Source organism: Diachasmimorpha longicaudata, chromosome 4 (assembly GCF_034640455.1).
Source record: "Diachasmimorpha longicaudata isolate KC_UGA_2023 chromosome 4, iyDiaLong2, whole genome shotgun sequence".
NCBI lineage: Eukaryota > Metazoa > Arthropoda > Insecta > Hymenoptera > Braconidae > Diachasmimorpha > Diachasmimorpha longicaudata.
In genome coordinates this window covers 2,987,130-3,005,421 of record NC_087228.1, presented here as the reverse complement: position 1 = coordinate 3,005,421, position 18,292 = coordinate 2,987,130, and the positions used below count along the sequence as shown (strand labels likewise).

General features: G+C 43.9%; 1 protein-coding gene across 1 annotated transcript; it reads right to left on the bottom strand.

The window, feature by feature from the left end:
- Positions 1-4,293: 4,293 nt before the first annotated feature.
- On the bottom strand, positions 4,294-14,434 carry LOC135161342 (proteoglycan 4-like). The gene is made up of 2 exons (XM_064118823.1): positions 14,250-14,434; positions 4,294-6,197 (listed from the first exon to the last, which is right to left on the bottom strand). Exon 2 carries the CDS (start codon positions 6,189-6,191, stop codon positions 4,674-4,676), a length of 1,518 nt encoding a protein of 505 aa, XP_063974893.1. The 5' UTR covers positions 6,192-6,197; positions 14,250-14,434; the 3' UTR covers positions 4,294-4,673.
- Positions 14,435-18,292: the final 3,858 nt, after the last annotated feature.

Below are 18,292 nucleotides of genomic sequence, written 5' to 3'. Positions count from 1 at the left end.
AGAGAATCAGATCTGGTAACATATAGACATTTATCAGAATCATCCAGTGATCAGCAGAAGCTATCACACTGGATGAATCCTGCAACGCGACCAGTTGAGACAACTGTTTAATTTTAGATTAGAGAGAATCAGATCTGGTAACATATAGACATTTATCAGAATCATCCAGTGATCAGCAGGAGCTATCACACTGGATGAATCCTGAAACGCGACCAGTTGAGACAACTGTTTAATTTTAGATTAGAGAGAATCAGATCTGGTTTGGTTAATGGAACTATTGGAGTTGTAACAGCAGTTACTAAATCCGTTAATAAGGCAGCAGAATATATAAATTCTATAACCGTTCGCCTAGAATCGGGGAAAGAATACGAAATTGAACGTATCGACGTAAAATTCGAAATCATGAGTGGAGCTTACATATCGAGACGACAGTTTCTCATCTGTTTGAGCTATGGATTTACAATTCATAAGAGTCAAGGCTTGAGTTTACACCTTGCTGTTATGGATGTGGGACAAACCATATTTTCTTCTGGCCAAACGTACGTCGCTCTTACACGAGTAACTACATTGGGAGGCGGCCATTTGATCAATTTCGATCCATCTTCGGCAAAAGCTTCCATTACGGCCATTGAAGAATCCAATAGACTTGGGGCAAAATACAGACCTGATATGAAACAAATACCTCTGCCCGATAAATATTGACCGAAGGTATGGGACACCCAGTGGGCTTTTGAAATTGGTTCAAATGATGAGACGAATGTAGAAAATAAACAAGTCGATATAAGTTCGTCTATCTGTGGGCTATGCAATTCTGCCGGTGGTGCCAGTTATGCTAATGCAGTAATTCAATGCATATTTCGGTCCCTCGTAATACGCCAAGTACTGTTGCTCACCCCCGAAGATGAGCACTCAGTAATAAATGAATTATTGAAAAAATACATAGAAGGCTCTGAAGTTTTGAATGCAAGTGCACTCATACAATTCGTCGATGATAAATTTTCTCTTGATAACGAGCAGGATCCCGTAATCTTTCTGGAGCGTTTATGTGACCAAGTGCGTGATTTACAACAAAATTTAAAACATGAATTTACTCATCTTGATCGATGTAAAGTATGTAATTATATGAAAACTTCAAAAGAGAATAATATTGTTTTGAGTTTATCATTTAATAACATCAAAGAACCAGTGTCCTTAGATGATTTGATCAAAAGATCACTGTCATGTTGGTACGACGTTTCACAACATTGTGATAATTGTGGACATGTCACTGATGCTTCACGAAAAACATGCTTAAGTAGTAGCTGCGGGGTACTTATTGTAAAATTGAACATTTTTTCGTTCAATAAAAAGGATGTTAAACAAAAAATCAGCAGTTGGAAACTTAAAGCAGTTCCAACAACTATAGTTGAAATCTGTGGTGATTCATATTCCGTCCATAGTGCCGTGTTACATGGCAAAATCGGAAAAAACCACCACTATATTAGACTGCTTAGGGATAAGAAAACCGAATGGATAAAAACAGACGATACAAACATTGCCAAAATGCGATGGTCGAGAAATTCTAAGGATGTCTATCTTTTATTTTTAGAACGGAGCAAATCTAAGTAATAGTAAGACTCTCATTCGATAGTAGCTTGGGTAGTGGAGGTATGAAATCTCTTGTCCATTTTGAAAAAATGCTTGAAATCCGCCAAAAAACAAAAACAAAACATGTTTTTGTAAAAAAATGCGCCAAGCATATATTTCGATGTTGTTGATTTGAAAAACAAAATTGAAAAAAAACTTAAAACAACAATTACTTAAAAAGTGAAGCCACAATTATGGAAATTTGAAAAAACTACAGAAATAACAAAAGACGCCAAGCTCATTGATTGAATTTACCAGTGGAGAAAGCTGGTGATAATAGGAGTCCTTAAACCCTTTTTGAGTTCTCTATGAATATTTTGACTACGACGAGTACCATAATATCCTACAAAGGACATCGCAGTCAATTCAAATACTCGACTCAAATCGACAGGGGTAAAAAGTCCTTTGTGAATCAAAAAATTATTCAGCCATATGGTCAGGATCAACGTACTTGGCGCGGTTTTTTCGAAACTCACCACTTTCTCTTTAGAACTAGCGACAACAGAGTACTTTCCTCTATTACACGAACTGTCGTTTAGTCTGGGAATTCTAGGGGAATCAACAAAGCGAAAAATTGAACCGAAAGTTCCATCTGGTTATCGTGAAAAGGTCTATGAGTTTGATAATCTTGACGAGCAGACCATCGGACCAGGGAATTTTCTACAATTCAACTATGTTCGAGACACTAACTAGCGTAGGTCGACGGTTGATGCATAGGGATGAGAATCTTGACGAGCAGACCATCGGACTAGTGAATTTTCTACCATTCAACTATGTTCGAGACACAAACTATCGTAGTTCCTCAGTTGATGCATAGGGATGAAAGATTCTTACGACGAACTTCTCAGTCAGCAGTGCTATACGGGTCAGCACTGCTCAGGTCAAGACTCACGGGCGGTTTTTAACGAAAAAAGGAAAGATCGCATATCCAAATAGGCTAGGTCATCAGGAAAAACCGCGCCAAGTACGTTGATCCTGACCATATGGCTGAATAATTTTTTGATTCACAAAGGACTTTTTACCCCTGTCGATTTGAGTCGAGTATTTGAATTGACTGCGATGTCCTTTGTAGGATATTATGGTACTTGTCTTAGTCAAAATATTCATAGAGAACTCAAAAAGGGTTTAAGGACTCCTATTATCACCAGCTTTCTCCACTGGTAAATTCAATCAATGAGCTTGGCGTCTTTTGTTATTTCTGTAGTTTTTTCAAATTTCCATAATTGTGGCTTCACTTTTTAAGTAATTGTTGTTTTAAGTTTTTTTTCAATTTTGTTTTTCAAATCAACAACATCGAAATATATGCTTGGCGCATTTTTTTACAAAAACATGTTTTGTTTTTGTTTTTTGGCGGATCGACTACACCTCGGACAACGGGTCGATTCGACTTCAATGGTCCTTGAATAATTGTCCTGAGGATTTGGTGTTCTCCTGGCGATGGTTCGAGCAACTCATTAACTATTTAACACTAAATGCACTATTAATTCGCTTGACGCTGATACCACACGTGGTGATGCCGGCGACGTCTGCGTAGCAACTGTTGCTACGCGACAGGTTGGCGCATGGCGACCGACGGGAGCGTAGCGCTCCGGGCGTTATGGCAACGCAGAGTTGGCCTGGCAGGTCTCGGCGCGAAAGTTCAAATGTTCGCGTAACTCAAATTCTATCTCCGCGGTCGTATTCTCGGGATCTCCGGGGTTAGAAGAAACGTAACTAAATAATTAAAATAAAATAACATTTTCGCGATTTGTTTTTATTTTCTATCGCTCTAAATTTTAACGTAAACGTAACCTAAATAGACCTTTGGCAATCCACGCGATGGTAATTGTCCTAATTACTCGCGTGGCCTTCCACCCTAAAACTAAACACAAAACCCATCCTACCCCGTAAATCCACTTATCTGAGCGGCAGTATTTCACCTGCACCTACACGTTTCCGCGAAAACAATAGAGGGGTTTCAATTCGAATAAATTACGTGGCTCGGTAATATCTTGGCCTAAAAGCGTAATAATTCTCCTTGAACCAAAATCATAAATTGTAAAACTGCAGGGCGCGCCAAACATCCGCAAGATTTAATAAACCTAATTCCTAATTATAATTCTCGAAAACGTAACTTAAATTTTACTTGACTGATGATTCTATTATTTCCAAAAACTAGTTAACCAAAAGCGCAAAAGTATATATATAGTATTCCCTAAACAATAGTGAACAATTAAATTTCTTATGCCTAATTTTTAATGGTTAAGCTCTCTCTCTCTTTTGCCTTACTCACGAAAATTTTAGTTGACGCTAGAGTTCGAAGGGATCCCTTCAGGATTCCTCACACCCCTTCCCCTTGACGGTTCCGGATCCGGGTACGCTTCGGTCAAGAGTTGGTGTTGGTAGTGGTAGGTGTCTGTCCTTCCTTCCTTCAGCATTGTAGCATAGTGCTCACCTGATGGTTTGGTGTCCTTCGAACCCACGACCTGAGTTGAGAGTCTCATGTCTTGATGCTTTGGAGTTGATGACGTAGGGAATTTTTGGGTCCATACTCGAAACAATGACTAATGATAGGCTTTTCAGCATTATGACACAGCGGCACACACATTTAGTACACGAAAAATAAATAATGAGATGTAAATTAGTCATGTACTTATCTCAATACGTTGGCCAATAGGCAGTGGGGGCTTCTAGCGAAGCTGACAGGTAGACAGTTAGGATTACTAGGTATCACAGACGAAATCACGAAAGACCACAGGAGAATAAGAGAAATTCTCGACCCACAATAGGTAGTTGGCAAGACACATAATGGAGAGGTAGCATAGGAGAGGGGAAGTAGGTAGTATATTCCCAATATCCTATAACCCAATAATACTTTTTGGAAACTTACATTTATTCAGTCAAGGGTTTTATAATTAGATTAAATGTTAATAAGTCTCCCTTCTCTCTCCCTTTACCCTTCGACTTTGGGCGGTCGTATCCGCAAAACAAAGAAAAATATAGGCTCATAGGGGAGCATGTGGTGCGATAGGCACTGGCTCTGATGAGCAAAAAAAAAAGGTTATCCTTTATTGTGGAGGCCCTGCCTTCTCCATCTTCTTCACGAAGCGGGCAAATGCATCTGGGTCCAGGCGAGCGATACCCTCTAGCCATTCCTCGGCATTTCTCGGCGTGGACGTGTCGATGGGGATCTTGCGGGCTGCTGGGGGATCACTTCCTGAGGACATTTTGGCCGGATTGGCAGGTTGGCTGAAGGTGCCTTGAGTAGGTTCCGTGGTGGTGGGGGAGACTACTGGAGGAGCCTTTGGATCCACAATTGACGTCTTCAGCCGTTTGGCGACTGAATCCGCGTATGAGAGGCCTTGGGCACGACCCAATCTGCTTTGGACCGATACTTTCCCCGAAGTGCTGGAATGGATGGTCCCATCAGGGCGGTAGATAGTAATTGGCCTCTTGGGCACGGCTCCCTGGCTGCTCTTCGGGGTCCTGAATCTACTCAAGATAGTGGCACGAGGTGCAGTTTTGGGATTCGGTTGGGGTAATTGATCCGCCGAATCGGCCTTGATGGCAGCTCTCGCTCTCTCGTGGCGTTGGTCAGTGAGTTCACACGAAAAGAGGTTACAACGCCACTTTTCGCAGACAACGGAGTAGTCATGTCTGACGAGGTTGGGGCAATCGGGGTACCCATGGCCATAACCATGGCATTGGTGGCACCGAACTCCTCTCCTGGAGCGTTTGGTGAAGTCCTTGGGGGCTTCTCCAACCTTCTCACTGGGAGTGGCCTCTGGCAGATGTTTGGTGGCCGGGTGTTTGGCAGATTCTACTGCAGGTGTCTCCGCCAACTCTTCCTGGGACGCGTGGATTTCCAGTACATCGTCAGGACTGGTTGGTTCCTCGTTAGGAGTGTTGGATGTGGGCTCGGGATTGGGCATAGGAGTGGTGGTAATGGAGTTAGGCTCTGGGTCGGGCAAGGATGTTTCCGGAGTGGGAACTGAGGGATCGGCATTTGTAGCAGTTGCATCTGCAATTGGGGTTGAGGGATAAGTAAACCAGGGACTGGGGAGTTGGAGGTGGTTAGGTGGATAGGGTGTTGGGTCGGGATTGGGTGTTGGAGGATCGTCCTGGATGGCCATTTGGGCAACCTCCTCGACAATACAGGCGGAATACCAGTCCTGTGTCTGGGGTTTGTCCTCCTGAATTTCCTCCAGGGTAGGGAATGGAGGCATCTGGGAAAATTCAGCAGGTGGCTCTTGGTTGAGTAGTGAAGTGGCGAAAAGTCGCAATACAGCCATAAAGGCAGGCTCTCTACGGGCTATAGCCCAAAGTTCCTCTCCATAGGAGGTCAATGGTGACCACCACATCTTCTCAGCTTTTGGCAGCTGGGTGACGGTGGCATCCTTGGCCTTACTGGCAGTGGCTGGGTCAGCAGGTGGGAGAGTCTCTTGACTCTCGACTGGGTTGGCGTCCTTGGTCGCAGTTTTCGAGACAGTAGTCTCCTCAAGGTTGGCGTCCCGTATCGCAATGTTTGAAGGTGTTCCCTCTGGGTCATTGACCTTCATAGGCTCCTCACCAATCTCCTTCTCCATGGTATTCTGAGAAATTGGATGTATAAGTAAAGGAATTTGTTCATATATAGTGAGGTGCAATATGTCGTATATGGCATACAGTAGCAAAATGAAAGCGATTCTCATCTCGGGTACTTAAATTATGATTCGTCATCCTCATCTAATTCAGCGACGGTGTATATGGTTTTAAATCCTGTACGGATACTTCACCTTGATTTTTACCTGAGAGATCCGCAAGTTGATAACGTGTTTTCGATATTTTCTTATAAACAACGTAAGGGCCTTCAAAGGGTGGCACAAGAGCGGCAGAGAAATGTTTCGCTGCATTCGAAAGTGGGTGTGATCGGCGCACAACAAGGTCTCCTTCATGAAATTCATGATCACGACGGCGCAAATTATAATAGTGAGCTTGGTGAGCTTGAGCTTCAAATAACGCATGATGCAGGGTCTTACGGAGGATCTCCAGCCGTTTCATGCGTTTTACCCACTCTTCCGGTGATCCGGGTTCTATTTCTAGCTCACCTTCCAAGTCTCGACGAAGAGAAATAGCCGGTAGAGGTTCACGACCAAAATTGGCAAAGGCAGGAGTAGACTGCAAGGCGTTGTGAAACGCAGTATTGAATGCGAATCGAAACTCATGTAGGTGTGAATCCCACGTTCGATGGTCGCTATCAACAAAGGCTCTGAGCATCATTTTTAAAACCCGATTCACCCGTTCGACAGGATTTGCCTGAGGGTGATACGGAGGCGAGGTTTGGTGTCGCATACCCGTGATGGCAACTAAGGCACGGATATCCTTATTGATGAACTCCGTCCCATTGTCCGTGAATAGGACTCTCGGAGTTCCCCAACGAGATACTATAACATTCTCAAGATGTTCTCGAATAATTTTCCCAGTTGCACGACGCAAAGGGATGACTTCGATCCATTTCGTGAAGAGATCTTGAAGAACGAGAATGTAACAATGGCCAGATTTACTAGCAGTGATTGGGCCCATGATATCGGCGGCAACCGTAGTCCAAGGTTCTTCGATTACTCGATTCCCCATGAAACCTCTAGGTGGTGCGTTCTCCACCTTACATAATTGGCACGTAGTGCAGTGGTTGACGAAACTTATGACGTCACTTAACATCTTGGGCCAGTAGTACAATTGGACCAGTCGTCGATAAGTTTTATCTACTCCAAGGTGGCCAGATTGCGGCAATTCGTGGCATTCAGCAATAGCTTGTGAGCGAAGTTCCCTTGGGAGAACCAGTTTCCAAGCGTCCAAGTCTTCCATCTCCACGGAAATAAATTCGGAAGGGCGATGATGGTATAATTGTCCCTTTGAAATTTTCCAATTGGGGAAGAATTTCGGCACCTTCTGCACATGGTAGAACTTATTGTTGTACCATTTATCGTCGCTTACACGAATACGCTCGATTGTCTCACAATCGGCACTCTCCTGATCTGGAGCACGTGATAGGGCATCAGGTACGTGATGCAGAGCTCCACGACGGTGTACGATCTTGAAGTCATACTCCATCATGCTGAGGGCCCACCTGGCAAGTCGTCCGGTTGGATTTTTCAAATTATGCAACCAGCGAAGGCTACTGTGATCAGTGATCACCGTAAAGGCATACCCTTCCAGGTAGCAGCGAAATTTATGGATAGACCATAAGACGGCTAAGCACTCTAACTCGGTGACCGTATATTTCTTCTCAGTGGCTGTTAATGCGCGACTCGCATAAGCAATGACTCTCTCAGCACCGTCAATAACTTGAGTGAGTACAGCACCTAATCCAATAGTGCTGGCATCTGCTTGCAGAGTGAAGGGGAGCTCGAAGTTCGGACAGGCTAAGGTTGGCGAGGTCGTCAAACCTTCCTTCAAGGCTTTGAAAGCATACTCTTGTTCCTCTCCCCACTGCCAGGGTTGTTGTTTCCTGGTGAGACGTGTGAGGGGTTCGGCGGTAGTCGCAAACTGTGGAATGAAACGACGGTACCACGACGCCATACCTAGAAATCGGCGTAACTGCTTAAGGGTCTTGGGAGCTGGATAGTTGAGAACCGGTTCAATCTTCTCTGGATCTACCTGCAATCCTGCACTATTGACTATGAAGCCAAGGTATTTAACTTGGGAGCAACAGAAGTGGCTCTTCTCCCTGTTTATCGATAACCCAGCGGACTTGATTTTATCCAGAACTTCCTTGAGGTATCTCATGTGTTCCTCAAAGTTCCGAGATATGATGATGATGTCGTCTAGGTAGACGAAGACGTTGGGGTATAACCCTTGACCCAATAGGCGATCGAGTAGGCGCTGGAATGTAGCCGGCGCATTAGTAAGGCCATAAGGCATCCGCTGAAAGTGGTATAAACCTCTTCCAGGAGCGATGAACGCAGTAATTTCCTGACTTTCCGGATCTAATGGGATCTGAAATTACGCTTGGCTTAAATCCAGCGTAGTGATATAACGCGCATGACGCAATTCATCCAATATTCCAGTCATGTTTGGGATTGGATAGGCATCTTTCTTCGTTACGGCGTTGACCCGACGAAAATCGATGCAAAATCGGTATTTACCGTTCGGTTTTCGAACCATAACGACGGGACTGGACCATTCGCTCTTCGATGGCATTATTATGTCGTTCTCCAGCATCGAGTCGACTTCCTTCCACATGACCTCACGAATGGCGGGGCTCACAGGATAGGGCTTTTGCTTGATTGGAGCATTAGCTCCGACGTCGATGTGATGGGACGTAAGGGATGTAATTCCTGGCTTCCCAGTGTCTTTAGGGAGATTCTTCTCCAGGAACTCTTCGAGTATTTTCTCTTGCGTGGTTTCCAGGGTACGTAGACCGTTACAGCTGATGACACGTACAGCTGAGTGGAGTGGTATAAATTCGTGACGTTCTTCCGGGGTTTCTCGATAATGCCAGGATTGATCGAAGAAGTCGATCACCATCCTTGCCCCTACTAGGAAGTCCAGTCCTAGGATGAAGTCTTCCGATAGCGTTGGCATCAAAAGCACGTCTAGTCGTGTAACTCGACCAGCGAGTTCGGGATGACATGTCGACATGAGTCGAATCCTCTCCACTTGGCTACCAGCAAGGATCACACGCTTCTCCGGTACTTCGTAGGAGGTGATCCCGGCCTTCTGGAATAGCTTGAGTCCAGCGGCACCAGCGAAACTACGGGTTGCACCCGAGTCGATTAAGGCTCTCACTCGATATTTATTAATTAGAATATCGACGTGAAAAGCAAGTGGCTTTGGTTCCCTAGAACTATTCAGCATCAATGGCGTTTCCGCAGGGATTTCAGGAACCATTAGTTCCAAGGGGTCAGACTCTACTCGAGTTAGATCGATCGAGGGAGGAGCAGCAGGTCTGAAAATAATAGATTCCGGTTTAGTAGAAATAGTCATTGGAGGCGGACTTACGGGGTTGGCCCGTCTCATTACTCGTTTCCCTCGCTGCAGTTGGGACAGTTCCTGACCGTGAAACCGGAGTGTCGGCAGCGACAGCAGAACAATCTTCGAGGGTGGGGGCAATCTCGATGGCGATGTCCCTTCTAATTACAGTTCCAGCACTCGATGTCAGTAGACGATGGGTAAGCTGGTGCAGATGACGATGGCACGTTGGCAGCTAAACCGGCGGTTGAAGTAGTGGCTTTCGGGGAAACCGAATGCGTGGTAGTTTGAGACCGGGGTTGGGTACGTTCTCGAGGTTGAGGTGTTGCTGGCCTGAAGGTGTTTTTCGGGGCCAGGGGGTTGTTCGGAATTTTTGCTATTCCCCTACGTGGCACGAGAGTCTTCCTAGGTCGAAATTGTGACCTAGGTACTGCAGTAGCTGCATCTAGTCCTAGCTCCTCGAAGTGCTCTTCCAATCCTTCCTCAGTCAGGTCTTCATTCACCTCGTATGGATCTTCGAACTGAACAGCTCTAACCCTAGATCGAGGGGTTCCGTTAAATGTAGAACGAGTACTGGCACGAGGTGCACGATAGGCCAGACTAGGGCAAACTGAGTCTTCCGGTTTGGGAGGTGGGCGACGATCTAGGCTGCCCTAATAAATCCTTTCGATTCTCAGCACTCCCATCTCCAGTTGATCCATCGTCAATCCTTCCCTCAGTTGGAAGTTGATACGATACATCGGTAGCATGTTGCGATGGGTCAGCTTCACTTGTTCCCATTCGCCCATGGCAGGTCGTAGGCGGGCAAAGTAGCCTCGCAAACAAGCGAAATAATTTCTCGCAGATTCGTCTTCAGCCTGAGTACGTCGGCTGACCTCATCTCTGAGAGCCATTTGGTAATCCGGGTCAGCGAAGTGATTTCGGAAGGCTTCACGAGCATGGTCCCAGACGAGAAATTCTTGGACGTGTCCTCGATACCATATCAAGGCGGGACCGTCCAGTACGAAGGGTAGTGCACTCAGTAAATCCGACTCCCTAATATCTAGGAAGGCAAGCCCTTCATCTATCCTAGATATGAGGATTTCCACATCCTCGTGGGGATATCCAGAGAATTTTATACCCCACTTCTTCAGGATATTTAGTAACGCGATAGGCGTAATTGGACGGCTTTTGCTACGATGTTGCATGGGGTCGTCCTCATCAGACCATTCAAATCCTGGGTTGACGGGGACTCGTCGACGTAATCCGAGTCCGGGGTCGTTGTTAGGGGCTCGTACAGCGTATTCAGGATTTAACGGGCCATGAGTGGCAGCTTGACCTTGAGAGGTATGCCCTCGATATTCTGGTAATATCGGGGAGGCTTCTGGAGCAACAGTATTGGCATTGAAAAATGCAGTGTTCTGAGCATTTACAGGAAATGCAGATCCTTGGGCGTTTGAAGGAAACGCAATGGCCGTGTTGGATTGTTGCATCCTATGATCGGCATTCATAGAACTCTGTGTCGGAATACGAACCTGAGCTGAAGTGTTAGCGTCGATTGGTGGTTGAGTAGGGACAACGGTGGAAGTTGCTTTCGCTCGTTCGTTCCCCACTTGAGAAGTTTGACTACTGGCATCGGAGTCGTACGTCAAGGGATTCTTCCTAGGTCGTCCTCGACTCCTCTTAGGTGGCTCCTGTTGGTGTAGTGTGGTTATGTCGCCGGGTAGAGACTGAGCGCTAGACACTGGTCTTTCAAAGATGTTTACCCCAGTAGGAATATCCCATCTGAGTGATTGGGTATAAACACTGGTGGCAGGATTTCCGGCCGCAGTAGTATATAAAACTCGGGTAGCTTGTAACTGACCACCCGGAATAATAGCGGTTGAACCCGCAAGAGTGGCGTTAGTATTCGCATTGGCAGTTGAAGCGGTTGCATCCGCAAGATCTTTATCAATACTGAATTTATCTAGGTCATGATCCATCTTATAAATGGAAGGTGAAACCTAGGTTGTCTCAGGCGTTTCCGCAATCTAGGGTAGGGAAAGGACAAAAGGTTAGGTAAGCATAATTATTAAAATGAATAATTACTGCAGTCGGAATTTGGCGACAAGGCGCAATTAGTCTCAAATGAGAAATCAGAAGTTAATAACCGTAGATATTTTATTTTAACGAGAGGGTAACGCGTTGACGTAAGTTAACGTTGACCGTAAGATTAAATTAGGATACGATGGAATTATCCAGAACTAATGTCTAATCTTTGAAAGAATTAGCACGTATAGAATTGACTGTTCAGCGGAAGATTTCGACTCAAAGTGAGCTATGCTCTGTGACTTCCCGAGTAATTAGTTCTATAAATATTCCCCACTCTCGTTGATTCAGCGCGGGATTGATGCGCAACCAGTAATCGGTACTGATGATCCCAAATTCTACCCCTACTTCCCGAGGCAGGATCAAGGCGTTATTAAACGTAAGGCTCTCTGACATCGGAATTTATCGGTGTTATGATTTACGAGGTTCCGAAGTTATTTTCGAATTATTCTCTCTTATATTTCTCTAATGATAAAATTCCAATGTAGGTTTATCATAGGCAAAATATATACGAAGGCAAAGAATTCGCAAATCTCCTGGCATCAAGAATGCAAACAATGTTAATCCTCAACGGAATTTTGGCCATCAAGGCAAGACAAAAGATATTTACTACATTCCGTAAGGGATTATTTCACTTTGTGGTGGATTGGAATTTAATTCCGTTCGATCACCGAATGATCTGGACAAAACTCTTACCAATGAAGCAAATGAAATGGGCGTTATACGCAAAGATATCAACATATAAAATCACAAAAATCGATTGGCGTAGAACGCATGTATAACACAAAAATTTTAATTTGGCGTAAATCGCAAAAGATGTATTGAAGTCGGATTTTGGGTTCTCTCACTCTCACAAAATTTTAACTATAACTTTGACTCTCTATAAACCTATTATTTAACTATAAATATCCCAACAAAAACAGAATTAACGCGCCCAATGAACCGAGGCTGCCCCACGTTGGGCGCCACTGTAACGTGGTGGATTTTTACTCATATAAAAATGAACCAGTTAACCCGCCCTTTTCCTTTGATCGTCCAAAAACGGAACAAATGCTCTGATGGGCGCCAGTTGTTCTTTGTCTCGACGGGAACAACAAACCGAAAAACGTACTCGAAGCGGATAACTCACGGCAACGAACTAAAATTCCAACTAAAACGTAAACTCGATAACTTAAAACTAAAAGGTCAAAGGAAAGGTGGTATTTGCTCACGCTGCTCAGGATGTAGGTTGTGGAGAGAGGGGTGGTTCGGGGTGTGCTGGTCACTGGGCTATCAATTCCATAAATTCAAAACTCAACACATATTTAATATTTCTTTACGGAACTATATTCTTTAACTTCCGATAATAATAACTCAAAATACAAATTTCTACAATATTCCAAATATTAATAATGACACAATCATAAACCCAATAATTTTTGTGAGAGAGAGAGAGAGGTCTTATAAATTACTCAAGATTCCATTTATTTTAAGGAACGTAATCGTATCGTCGCAGAGAGAAATTCAACTATGTTAATCCATCTAATCCATTACAATAAATTTTATCAAAACCAAATAAAATAAAAGAAGATGTAACGATCCTAATGTCGGGCTAAATATTATTAATTTACCCGAAAACCTGATAATCCATAATTTCGAATTCATTATTAATACTCGATACATTCAATAAATCCGAATTATTATTTTCAAGGCGTCATAAACGCAAATAATAACGTAACATAATCTATAAAACATACGGGCTCCGAGAGCATAACACATAGCAGCTAAAACGACGGACGCGGGATATACATTATACGGAGGCGCGACCGTGGCGAGACAAAATACGCGGGAGATTCTCGCGGAGGCGCATAACGTAAACAAACGTAAACTCGTACTCGAAACGACGAATCGTTAGACACTTTTTATTAGCGAAGTGTAATCGCAATGGCCTAAGGCACAATTAAAAAAGAACAAATCCCTAGGCGATGAATGCAAACACAACTTTCCAGAAAAATATCTGTAAAGGCAATAATCTACAAAAATCCGCATGACTAACACGTATCCAAATTCAGATTTTGGATTATAAAATAAACCAAAAGGCCAAAGGCACAAAAATGGAATAAATCCATAGGCGATAAACGCAGACACAATATTTCATAGAAATATCGGTAAAAGGCAAAACATGCAAATTCTTCCAAATTAATTTGGAATATACGGATAATCCATAATGAAGCGTAATTTTGGAATATATAAAATAAACCAAAAGGGCCAAAGGCACAAAAATGTACAAAAGAATTCGAAATTCCAAAATGGCAGTAACGTAAGTTAAATATATTGGCGACTAGCGCAAGGTATTTCCTCAATACGAGAATATTCTCCCAAATTCCACAACAGGTGTGACCTCATCAAGGTCATGAGGATTGCGTCACCCTGGCATGGCTTGCAATTGCTAGGCAATTGTTAAGCAATACAAAAGACGTTAAACGTAAAAGACGTAACTGCATGGTTTTGGCGTTATTTAGGCTCTACCGCACAGAGCAATAATCTCAATAAATTAACCGGAACAATGACTATTGCCCTGAGATGAGAATCAGGATAAATTGATTTACTCTCTAATAAGCATTATTAACAATAAATCAAAAACTCACGGTTGCGACGTGTACGCGCTGGGGGACAATGATCGACTATACCTCGGACAACGGGTCGATTCGACTGCAATGGTCCTTGAATAATTGTCCTGAGGATTTGGTGTTCACCTGGCGATGGTTTGAGCAACTAATTAACTATTTAACACTAAATGCACTATTAATTCGCTTGACGCTGATACCACACGTGGTGATGCCGGCGACGTCTGCGTAGCAACTGTTGCTACGCGACAGGTTGGTGCATGGCGACCGACGGGAGCGTAGCGCTCCGGGCGTTATGGCAACGCAGAGTTGGCCTGGCAGTTCTCGGCGCGAAAGTTCAAATGTTCGCGTAACTCAAATTCTATCTCCGCGGTCGTATTCTCGGGATCTCCGGGGTTAGAAGAAACGTAACTAAATAATTAAAATAAAATAACATTTTCGCGATTTGTTTTTATTTTCTATCGCTCTAAATTTTAACGTAAACGTAACCTAAATAGACCTTTGGCAATCCACGCGATGGTAATGGTCCTAATTACTCGCGTGGCCTTCCACCCTAAAACTAAACACAAAACCCATCCTACCCCGTAAATCCACTTATCTGAGCGGCAGTATTTCACCTGCACCTACACGTTTCCGCGAAAACAATAGAGGGGTTTCAATTCGAATAAATTACGTGACTCGGTAATATCTTGGCCTAAAAGCGTAATAATTCTCCTTGAACCAAAATCATAAATTGTAAAACCGCAGGGCGCGCCAAACATCCGCAAGATTTTATAAACCTAATTCCTAATTCTAATTCTCGAAAACGTAACTTAAATTTTACTTGACTGATGATTCTATTATTTCCAAAAACTAGTTAACCAAAAGCGCAAAAGTATATATATAGTATTCCCTAAACAATAGTGAACAATTAAATTTCTTATGCCTAATTTTTAATGATTAAGCTCTCTCTCTCTTTTGCCTTACTCACGAAAATTTTACTTGACGCTAGAGTTCGAAGGGATCCCTTCAGGATTCCTTACAAGATATGGGCGAATAACGGTATGAGTCCAAATCCGGGCCCATTTTGCTCTAGGAGGCCCAGGAGCCGAGAAAAACGCGAAAAACTAAAAAAATCGACTTTAGAAAATTCGCGGACCCCAAGAAAAATCGGAAATCGTCTCACGAATCCAATGGCGCTAGGCAAATTGTCCTAGCTATGATAATTCCAAAGTCAGGGGCGACACACGGCATGAGTCCAAATACGGGCCCTATTTGCTCTAGGAGCCATTGGAGCCGAGAAAAACGCGAAAAACGAAAAAATTTATTTTAGAAATCTCCCGGAATACTAGAAAAATCAAAAATCGTCTCACCAATCGACTGGCGCCGGCCAAATTCCCCTAGCTATTATATTTCCAATGATATGGAAGGAAAACGGTGTGATTTCAAATCCGGGCCCTTTTTGCTCTAGGAGCCGAGAAAAGCGCGAAAACCAAAAAAATCGATTTTAGAATATTCCCGGACCCCTAGAAAAATCGGAAATTGTCTCACGAATCCAATGGCGCTAGACAAATTGTCCTAGCTATGATATTTCCAAAGATATGGGCGAATAACGGTATGAGTCCAAATCCGGGCCCGTTTTGCTCTAGGAGGCCCAGGAGTCGAGAAAAGCGCGAAAAACTAAAAAAATCGACTTTAGAATATTCCCGAACCCCTAGAAAAATCGGAAATCGACTCACGAATCCAATGGCGCCAGCCAAATTGTCCTAGCTATGATATTTCCAAAGATATGGACGACCAACGGTATGAGTCCAAATCCGGGCCCGTTTTGCTCTAGGAGGCCCAGGAGCCGAGAAAAACGCGAAAAACTAAAAAAATCGACTTTAGAAAATTCGCGGACCACAAGAAAAATCGGAAATCGTCTCACGAGTCCAATGGTGCCAGCCAAATTGTCCTAGCTATGATATTTCCCAAGATATGGGCGAAAAACGGTATGAGCCGAAATCCGGGCCCGTTTTGATGTAGGAGGCCCAGGAGCCGAGAAAAACCCGAAAAACTAAAGAAATCGACTTTAGAAAATTCCCGGACCCCTAGAAAAATCGGAAATCGTCTCACAAGTCCAATGGCGCCAGCCAAATTGTCCTAGCTATGATATTTCCCAAGATATGGGCGAAAAACGGTATGAGCCGAAATCCGGGCCCGTTTTGATGTAGGAGGCACAGGAGCCGAGAAAAACGCGAAAAACTAAAAAAATCGACTTTAGAAAATTCCCGGACCCATAGAAGAATCGGAAATCGTCTTACGAATCCAATGGCGCCAGCCAAATTGACCTAGCTATGATATTTCCCAAGATATGGGCGAAAAACGGTGTGATCCCAAATCCGGGCCCTATTTGCTCTGGGAGCCATTGGAGCCGAGAAAAACGCGAAAAACGAAAAAATTTATTTTAGAAAATTCCCGGAATACTAGAAAAATCGGAAATCGTCTCACGAATCCAATGGCGCTAGCCAAATTGTCCTAGCTATGATATTTCCAAAGATATGGGCGAAAAACGGTGTGATCCCAAATCCGGGCCCTATTTGCTCTAGGAGCCATTGGAGCCGAGAAAAACGCGAAAAACGAAAAAATTTATTTTAGAAAATCCCCGAAATACTAGAAAAATCGGAAATCGTCTCACCAATCCACTGGCGCCGGCCAACTTGACCTAGCTATGATATTTCCCAAGATATGGGCGAAAAACCGTATGAGCCCAAATCCGGGCCCGTTTTGCTCTAGGAGGCCCAGGAGCCGAGAAAAACGCGAAAAACTAAAAAAATCTACTTTAGAAAATTCCCGGACCCCTAGAAAAATCGGAAATCGTCTCACCAATCCACTGGCGCCGGCCAAATTCCCCTAGCTATTATATTCCCAATGATATGGAAGGAAAACGGTGTGATCTCAAATCCGGGCCCTTTTTGCTCTAGGAGTCGAGAAAAGCGCGAAAAACTAAAAAAATGGACTTTAGAAAATTCCCGGAATACTAGAAAAATCGGAAATCGTCTCACGAATCCAATGGCGCCAGCCAAATTGTCCTAGCTATGATATTTCCACAGACATGGGGGAAAAACGGTATGAGCCCAAATCCGGGCCCGTTTAGCTCTGGGTGGCCCAGGAGCCGAGAAAAACGCGAAAAAATAAATAAATCGACTTTAGAAAATTCCCGGACCCATTGAAAAATCGGAAATCGTCTTACGAATCCAATGGCACCAGCCAAATTGACCTAGCTATGATATTTCCCAAGATATGGGCGAAAAACGGTGTGATCCCAAATCCGGGCCCTATTTGCTCTAGGAGCCATTGGAGCCGAGAAAAACGCGAAAAACGAAAAAATTTATTTTAGAAAATTCCCGGAATACTAGAAAAATCGGAAATCGTCTCACGAATCCAATGGCGCTAGCCAAATTGTCCTAGCTATGATATTTCCAAAGATATGGGCGAATAACGGTATGAGTCCAAATCCGGGCCCGTTTTGCTCTAGGAGGGCCAGGAGCCGAGCCATTGGATTTGTGAGACGATTTCCGATTTTTCTAGGGGTCCGGGAATTTTCTAAAGTCGATTTTTTCATTTTTCGCGTTTTTCTCGGCTCCTGGGCCTCCTAGAGCAAAACGGGCCCGGATTTGGACTCATATCGTTTTTCGCCCATATCTTTGGAAATATCATAGCTAGGACCATTTGGCTAGCGCCATTGGATTCGTGAGTCGATTTCCGATTTTTCTACGGCTCCGGGAATTTTCTAAAGTCGATTTTTTTGGTTTTTCGCGTTTTTCTCGGCTCCTAGGCCTCCCAAAGCAAAACGGGCCCGGATTTGGGATCATACGGTTTTTCGCCCATATCTTTGGAAATATCATAGCTAGGACAATTTTGCTGGCGCCATTGGATTCGTGAGACGATTTCCGATTTTGCTAGGGGTCCGGGACTTTTCTAAAGTCGATTTTTTCGTTTCTCACGTTTTTCTCGGCTCCTGGGCCTCCCAGAGCAAAACGGGCCCGGATTTGGACTCAGATCGTTTGTCGTCCATATCTTTGGAAATGTCATAGCTAGGACAA